Below are 8,822 nucleotides of genomic sequence, written 5' to 3' on the forward strand. Positions count from 1 at the left end.
GTCACAAAAGATATTGCCCCACCCGTATTTGTTATGCCTAGTATATTTACATTTGACAAAATTTTAAGAAATGTGACTTTAGTAACAGAATTAATTCTCCAACAAAAAAAAAATTGGTCATAAATTGGTCGTGAATCCATTTCATAATTTGGATTGAAGGTCCACAAAAAAAGCCAGAGAGACATTACAATTATCACAGATAAGAAGTTCTATGATGTATTCTTTTTAATTGTATAAGTCAGACTTATATGAATTCGCATTATCCGAATCCAACTCGTCTTAGATAAGAAAACATTAATCACTTGATATGATTTTATACAACTACTAATTTTTCGATAAAAATATGTGATTCAAACATATTTTATGTCCAATTCAACTAGACCTGATAAAAATATGAAACAACTACTTAGACGAGTCGAACTAAAAAAACAAATATTTTGGAATGTAATTAATAAAGTTACAGTTTCATCATGATCTCAATTTGACTCCGTTTGTGTTCGATTTATGTGAATTTGAATTATCATTTTAGCTTATTTCATAAAACTAGCTCATGATCTAAATTTATATTCCTTTTGCTTCAAATAGACTTCAGTCAAAATCAACTATTCACATAACTCTTTCACAGAACAAATATTTCAGCTGCCACATGCACTTGTATGGAATTTGCATATCTGATGTATGGAATCCGAACCTACCCCAAACGCAACACTTTTGATTAATAAAAGCAACGGTTTTAATTACTTTGCAACGGTTTAGTCTAAATTGCAACATTTTCGGCAACGGTTTAATTTATTTCTCCGGGAAAAACTTATCAGGATCATTACTACCTGATACTTGAGATTTTGGTTTTCCCCTCTCTCTTGCTGTTTACTTCTCTTTCTCTCTCTCTAAAACCCTAATTTAAGGGTTTAATCGAATTGAAGAGGAAGATTTATCTCATCTTTCATTGTTAATTCGTGTTAAATGTTTCAAAGATGCCTGGATCAAATCCCGAAGCTTATCCAACTCGTCACAGTGACAAAAAATCGCATAGTCGAAGAAACAACGTAATGAGTGGAGAAGAAGACTATGGTGTTTATGAATCAACTAATAACCCTTACTTTCTCTTTGAAAATGATTTAATGGGTGGTGTAGAAGAAGATGTTCCTTGTGATTTTCAACAAATTGGGGGCAAAAACCCTAATTTCTGTATATCAGCGACACGGGAAGAGAATATGAATCAACTCACTCTCTCTTTTCAAGGACAAGCTTACATTTTCGATTCCATCTCCCCGGAAAAGGTTCTCTCATATTCATTTGCTTTTAGGGTTTTTTTTTGTCTATTGAGAAAATTTGAATGTCTTTGGGAAAATTCGAAATTCAGAGAAAGTTTTTTTTAGGGATAAGAATTAGGGTTTGATACTTGTTAACCAAAAAGAGTTAAGGTTTCATGATGTATCTTGATCTTTACAGGTGCAAGCTGTTTTGTTACTGTTGGGTGAGTATAAAACCTCTCCTCTTGTTTATGGCGTGCCACATGCAGCTCCTAAGAAAAAAAAGGTAATCTTTTCAATACCATTTAAGTCTATTTTTTTTGTTTATTTTGGCGCTGATTGTTGAATTTTGCCTTCAATGCTTTTGTCTCCTATCTTATAGGATATCAGTGAGTATTATCGAGAATCAAGTCTTCCACAGACTGCTGTTTCTTTGAATAGATTCGGAGAAAAACGGAAAGAACGGACTTTTGATAAGAAGACTCGATATTCTGTCAGCAAAAACAATGCACTTAGGTGAGGCATTCTTTTTCTTCTTGCCTAATTTAATTCTTCGAGTTCTTGTCAAATTCGTTTTCTTTCGTTGGTTCATGGAAGAGAGCACACAAATATAACCTCATACTATCTAATTTGTCGTGTTAAGAAGAGTTGAGCTACTTCAGCATTGCAGTGTGGGTTATGAATCATGTGGCGGTATTAGGGTCACTTTCTATGTGGTAGATGTAGGTCAGGCCAACACATGATTCTATCTTATTAGTTCTTCTATCAGTTGTTCAGTTCCATACTAATAAATATACATAGTAACCGAGTAAGGCACCCTCAAGACTAGGTATCAAGAAATTTCTTCATATCATTTGAGAAGAAAGTGGACTTGTATCTCCAAACCAGTTTTTAGGGTCCCGATTTCCTTGTTTTATAATCACTGTTCCACGTAAAAATGGGTGTGAAAATGCGGAGAGGGTTTTAATCTGTTTCAGAAATTTTGTTGAGTTTGTTTAATTATCTATTTTTTCAGACATGGATTAGATACTAGGTATTGTAGGTAAACACTTAATGAGATTGCTAATTACGTCTTCACTCACTTCATATTTTGAGTGGATTATACTCTGGTGAAAATTAACTCTTAAATATTGGTTTCTTGAGTAATATACATCAGCAGAAATGTTGAGGCTTGTGAAATGACGTTCGATCTCCTTGGTGGTGGTTGACTCTTAATTCAATTGTCTCTGTTAAGTGTATAGATTAGACAAATATGAAATAAAGTGTTTTTTTTTTATCATTCTAATTTCTCATCTGTTTATTTGTGTGCCCTTTTGCTTACTGGAAGAGAAAATGACTTAGTTGTTGGGTAGCAGAACATAATCTCAGGAAGTCATTTTTTTCTCTATATTTGTGCGAACAGTTTGTTGTCAACCTCAGGTGCTTAATTAGGCACTTAAAACTAACTTAGCTAAACATAGTAGATTAAGTAAGAAGCATATACACAACTGTTTATGTTTACTGTTTTGGAGTACCTACTGGTTTCCACATTTCTCATCGTATTTATGCACGCGTTGATGTTTCAGAATTCAGCGTAAGAAGGGCCAGTTTGCATCTTCAAAGCATTCAGATCAAGTGGAGTCGATGTTCTGGTGTCCTAAAGACACTCCAACACAATTAGAAACTTCAACACAGTTAGAAACTCCACGACAACTAGAAACTTCAACACAAGTAGAAACTGTGTGAGTTTACTTTAGAGTGATGAAATATCATTAACTTTCTCATAGTTTTAAGCTAATTTACTTATCTTCTTTAGTAATGATATCATTGCTTAGTTTTGTACTGCTATTTGCTTTGAAACCCTAATGCTTACATGATCTAAGCAGATGTCTCCGTTGCAAAACCAGTACAAAGTCGACTACAATGATGCGACGTGGGCCCCATGGCCCGAAAACTCTATGCGAAGCATGTAGTCTTAAGTGGGCAAGAAAGGTCAGACATTTTTATCGCCTATTCTTGTTTCTTTTGCCTTTACCTTAGTTTATCTATATCTGAAAAAATGTATTCAGTCAGTCTTGTTTCTTGGGCAGAGCCTAAGTCACTCGGCCAAAAATTGGGTATCTATGTACATACTCAGTAGTTACTACCATTTTACGGATATCCAAAATTTTACTCTGTTCTGTTGGCATTCAATGCATTTCAAATTGTGGTAACCATAATTGCAGGAAGGTTCAAAGATGCCTGAATCAAGTCCAGGAGATCCCCTAACTCGTCAAAGTGGCAAGCAATTGTATGGTCTTGCAAGAAACAGTGCAATGGCTGGAGAAGAGGACCGTGGTGGTACTGAATCAATTAATAACACTAACATTCACTTTGAAGATGATGTGGTGGATGATCTTGAAGAAGAATTTCCTTATGATTTTCAGCAAGTTGGGGGTAACAATAATTTTAAATCGGCGACACAGGAAGAAAATATGGATCAACTCACTATCTCTTTTCAGGGACAAGCTTATATTTTCGTTTCTGTCTCTCTGGAAAAGGTTCTCTTATACTCATTTAGTTTTGGGTTATTTTATTTTATGTGATTATTTGATTGGTAAAATTTGCACATACTAGGAAATCATGCTGACATTCGTGTCCTGTATTCCTTATTATTGAAAGTTTTACTTTAACTTTATGCTCTCTTGGTGGTGTTTCTTCGTTCATTCGATTAGGGTTACCTCCTCTAAAGGCTAATTCTTTTTTTGGTAAGAGTTAGGGTTTGATTGTATATCTTGATCTTTACAGGTCCAAGCTGTTTTGCTACTGTTGGGCGAGTATGAAACCTCTCCCCTTGTTCAGGGCGTGTCAAGTGCAGTTCCTAGGAGTCAAAGGGTAATTTTATGCATACCATTCGAGTTCTGTTATTGTTTATCTTGTTGCTAATTATTGGATCTTGGTTTCGATGCTTTTATATCTTACCTTCTAGGATATTAGCAAGTATTCTCGATATTCAAGCCCTCCACAAAGAGCTGCTTCTCTAGATAGATTCCGAGAAAAGCGTAAAAGACGGTCTTCTGATGAAAAATTTCGATATTCTGTCTGGAAAGAAGTTGCACTAAGGTGAGGCATTTTGATTTCTTGCCTGATTTCATATCTTTGTTTCTTGTCAGACTAGGCTTCTTTTGGTTGGTTGATAGAAGGGGCATCTAACCTTATATTTCGTTTGTGTTGTGAAGAAATGAACTACTCAGTATGCATGTGGCTTACTAGTCATGCGTTAAAATTAGGATTGTTTGTCTACTTGTTACAATCTATTTGGTGGATGAGGTCCAGGCAAAACCCAGATCCTACCGTCTCCAGTTCTGATTAAGTAGGCATTAATCAAAATCTGAAGAACTTGACCCCAGAATTTGCATACCATATTGCAGCGTGGAATGGATCATGTCTTAATAGTAGAAGTTTCTCTGATTAAGGAGACACTATGAATACATCTCTAAGTGAACTTTTCATGAAGAACACGAGAAAGACGTAACAGAGTAATTTTGTCTGCACTGAACTCCTCATTTCTGGAGATGTTTATCAATTAACTGTTTTTTTTTTTATTTTATATTTGGCCTTATTGAAGTTGGAAATAGCAGTCTTTAGTGAAATTCTCCTAGGGTTTTACTAGTTCCTTGGAATTAAACTATAGTGAAGTATCAAACCCAACTTCTAGGGGTCCATGATCCTTGTCTGTTGGTATGCATTGTACTTCCAGTTAACTGGGTGCGGATGTTCAAGAAGAGTTTAAAAATGGCTAAGAATTTTCATTGAGTTTAATGACCATTTCTTTCGAAACATGGATAAAATACAAGGAACTGCATATCACCGCTGATGTGAGATTTCTTTAATTACTTCCAGTTCATTTGTAATCTGAGTGGATTATAGTCATTATACGAGGTCATGAAAATTAACATTTAAATATGGGTTTTCCGAGTATTAATGTAATATATAAGTAATAGGTAAAAACGTTGTGGCTTGTGAAATGATGTTCTACTTCATGGTGGGTGGCTCCTTATCCCTGTTAAGTAAATAAATCACATATATTGCATTATAGTGTGTCGTATTAATCTTATTTTTCGTTCATGTATTTGTGATCCACATACTTAAAGTAAGAAAGGAACACTTGATAAGTGCAAAAAACTAAACACCCTTTTAAATGAACTTAACTAAATCTTTTACATTAAGAAGCATACACAAGTTCCCATGTTTATTGTTTGAAGTATGTAGTGGCTTTCTTTTTACCGTCTTCGTCGTTTTTCATATTATTTTCACACGTTTATATGATCCAGAATGCAGGGTAAGAAGGGAAAGTATGGGTCTCCAAAGTCTTCACATCAAGTGGAATCGACATTCTGGCAACCTATAGGAACTCCATCACAATTGGAAACTTCAGCACAACTAGAAACTCTGGCGCAATTTGAAAATCCAGCACAGTTAGAAACTTCAGCACGACCACGAACTACTTCAGCGCGATCAGAATCTCTGTGAGTTTAGAGTGATGAACTATCAATAACCTCCATGGCTCCATCAGTTTTAAGCTAATTTACTTACATTCTTCTCTAATGATGTCCTGCTTACTTTCCTACAACAATTTGCTTGAAGTATCTAGTGGCTATATTTTACTGTTTTGCCGTTTTTCATAATATTTTTGCATGTGTATATGGCCCAGAATGCAGCGTAAGACTAAGAAGGGACAGCTTGGGTCTTCAATGCCTTCACATCAAGTGGAATCGATATTCTGGCAACCTAAAGAAACTTCATCACAATGGGAAACTTCAGCCCAATTAGACACTTCAACACAACTAGAAAGTCCGGCGCAATTTGAATCTCCTGCACAGTTAGAAACTTCAGCACGACAACGGACATCTTCAGCACGATCAGAAACTACGTGAGTTTGGAGTGATGAACTATCAATAACCTCAATGGTTCCATCAGTTTTAAGCGAAAATACTTCAATTCTTCTCTAGTGATATCATGATTAGTTTCCAATAACAATTTGCTTGTAAACTCTAATGCTTGCATGGTCTAAGCAGATGTCTCAACTGCAAAACAAGTTCAAAGTCCACGCCGATGATGAGACGTGGCCCTCAGGGCCGCAGAACTCTATGCAATGCATGTGGTCTTGAGTGGGCAAAGAAGGTCAGATATGTTTATTGTCGGTTCTTGTTTTTTCTTTACCAGCACGTTAGTTTATCTGTCCAAAAATGTAGTCGGTCTTGTTGCTTAGGCGGGATCCTAGGTAGTTGAACAAAATTTTTATTTTGAAATATGTGCTCAAGATACTTAAAAGCAATACTTCCTATACGTATTAACTTAAATTACGTACTTTTATCACTACTGTTATGAAAATGCCAAAATTCTACTCTTTTATGTTGCTATTAGATTCACTGTCACTTCAAAGCATTTCAATTTGTAGCAACCGCGATGTGCAGGGAACTCTGACGAATATATCCAGGACTGTAACTGCAGCTGATCAAGCAACACACCAAGCAGCAGATCAGGAAAGTGATGAAGTATATATCTCTAAACCTAATACATGTCTATGATTTCAATCCTTTTTCTCCGCAAAATTGGTAGGATCAAGCTCTTAACACATTTTCCTCTTTGTTTGCGTTCTAAGGACGAACCCGATGTTGGTGGCGATAAAGAACACACGAGTGAAACACTTAATGTTCATGCCTTGGAAGTCGACAGCAATAATACAGGCGCATCGGCAGAAAAACAGTAGTGAGAATTTCCAATTATGGGCCTAAGTGGATAGTCTATTCAATCTTCTATCTAGCTCAATGACCTAATTAAATATGCCGTTAAAAATCTATTATACTAGTCTCAGACTCTCAGTTAGTTTATAAGAACACCTAAATTATTGCCGTCAAATCCATAAAGATGGCAGATCTTCTGAAATATGATTGAAACTGTCAACTTTACCCAGCATTTTAGTGTTTTTACTAAACTTTTACATATTAATTATATATATATATATATATATATATATATATATACATTTCTCCTTCCATTACATCAATTTCCTAGTGGCCTAGTGGGTAGTAGTGATCAGCATTCAATGTTAGTAAGTTTTTTCTACCGTGTCCCAAAGGTTCAATTCCCATTTCCTCCCCTATGCATCCTTCACTTCATATACTATTCTTATTTTTCACATACTTATTTGTACGTTGTTTTGTTTATCGGAAGAGAAAACGACTTAGTATTATGGTAGTAGAGCATCTGTTCTGGAGTTCTTTCCTTTTTACTGTGTGAACAGTTTGTTTGAAGTTATTGTCATGTGGTGTTTAATTAACACTCAAAACTAACTTATCTAGACCTGTTAAATTAAGTAAGAATCATATACAAACCTTTCCATGTTTATCGGTTAAGCCATCATCTATTGGCTACTTTTACTTTTTTCCCCATTTCTCATTTATTTATGCAAGTTTTGATGTTTCAGAATGCAGCGCAAGAAGGGCCAAAGTTCGTCCTCGGAGCCGTCGCAGAAAATGGGATGGATATTCTGGCATCCTAAAGTAACTCGAGCACAATCAGAAATTTCAACCCCATCTGAAACTATGTAAGTTTGGAGTGTGATGAACTATCAATAACCTCCATCAAAAGCTATTGATACCGTGCTTAGTTTCCTAACTAACGATCAGATGATCTAAGCAGATGCCTAAATTGCAAAACCGATGCAAAGTCCACTCCAATGATGAGGCGGGGCCCCCTTGGTTCGAGAACTCTATGCAATGCATGTGGTCTTCAGTGGGCAAAGAAGGTCGGATATTCTTATCGTCAAATATTGTTTCTTTTCCCTGCTTCAGTTTATCTCTATCTGGAAGTATGTATTCAATCCTTTTGCTCCGGCGGATCTTAAGTAGTTGGACAGGACTTAACCGAGGCCCAAGTCCTACAACCTACTGCCTCAGTAATCACTCGGGCCAAAAACTTGGGTATTTACATATGTTAGTGCACAATCGTGAGACCATTCCAACGTTTTCAATTTGTAGTCACCGTGACATGCAGGGAACTCTGGAGAACTTGCCCGTGACTGTAACTGCAGAACACCAAGCAACAAACAGAGGAACAAACCGAGCAGAAGATGAAGAAATGGACAAGGTATTTAGCTCTATACCTAGTATAAGTCTAAAATTTTAATCCTACTTGTGCAGAAGCTTGATAGAATCAAGCTCTTACCATATTTTTCTCTTTGTTTTCCCCTCGAATAAGGACGAGTCCAAGGATGTGGTCGGTACTGGAAACGCGAGTGGGACACTTTATGGTTGTACCTTGAATGTCACCAACAACACAGACGAAACAGAGACAAAATTAGTAGTGAAATTTTCCGATTATGAGTCTAAACCAATAGTGTAATCAATCTCCTATGGATCTCAATGAGCTAATCAAATATGTAGTTAAAAAATATATTAGTCTGATTTCAGTATACAAGAAGACCTAAAATTGTGATTATATATGTAAGCAGAGTGTAGTTAAATATATCAAGATGGTATATCTTATGAAATATGATTTGAACAATTAACTTTAACCTAATTTTATGAACAAATACTTGTTATTGTA

The 8,822-nt window shown here is 35.8% G+C and overlaps 1 protein-coding gene across 2 annotated transcripts; it reads left to right on the forward strand.

Moving 5' to 3' along the window:
* The first annotated feature begins 574 nt into the window (after window positions 1-574).
* On the forward strand, window positions 575-8,822 carry LOC147541323 (uncharacterized). 2 transcript variants are annotated; one of them, XM_086673442.1, is made up of 17 exons: window positions 575-1,280; window positions 1,453-1,539; window positions 1,636-1,769; window positions 2,819-2,974; window positions 3,119-3,224; window positions 3,458-3,772; window positions 4,020-4,106; window positions 4,201-4,334; window positions 5,546-5,740; window positions 5,926-6,144; window positions 6,290-6,395; window positions 6,689-6,769; window positions 6,877-6,980; window positions 7,702-7,821; window positions 7,917-8,022; window positions 8,271-8,363; window positions 8,475-8,822. In XM_086673442.1, exons 1-17 carry the CDS (start codon window positions 975-977, stop codon window positions 8,616-8,618), a joined length of 2,493 nt encoding a protein of 830 aa, XP_086529568.1. In that variant the 5' UTR covers window positions 575-974; the 3' UTR covers window positions 8,619-8,822. The 2 variants fall into 2 exon arrangements, 1 of the variants encoding a protein (XP_086529568.1); XR_015239777.1 differs by having other exon boundaries at window positions 638-1,280; window positions 6,877-6,983.

This window comes from Eschscholzia californica, unplaced genomic scaffold (genome assembly GCF_041429995.1).
Source record: "Eschscholzia californica isolate CP2 unplaced genomic scaffold, dmEscCali1.0.p SCAF_4, whole genome shotgun sequence".
NCBI classification, from domain to species: Eukaryota; Viridiplantae; Streptophyta; class Magnoliopsida; order Ranunculales; family Papaveraceae; genus Eschscholzia; species Eschscholzia californica.

What these genes read in the sequence shown, in the direction of transcription:
- LOC147541323 (XM_086673442.1), top strand. Translation starts at nt 975, where the DNA reads ATGCCTGGATCAAATCCCGAAGCTTATCCAACTCGTCACAGTGACAAA. An exon ending in ATTCCATCTCCCCGGAAAAG is followed by an intron (nt 1,281 to 1,452) that starts GTTCTCTCATAT and finishes TGATCTTTACAG; the next exon opens with GTGCAAGCTGTTTTGTTACT. An exon ending in TCAACACAAGTAGAAACTGT is followed by an intron (nt 2,975 to 3,118) that starts GTGAGTTTACTT and finishes TGATCTAAGCAG; the next exon opens with ATGTCTCCGTTGCAAAACCA.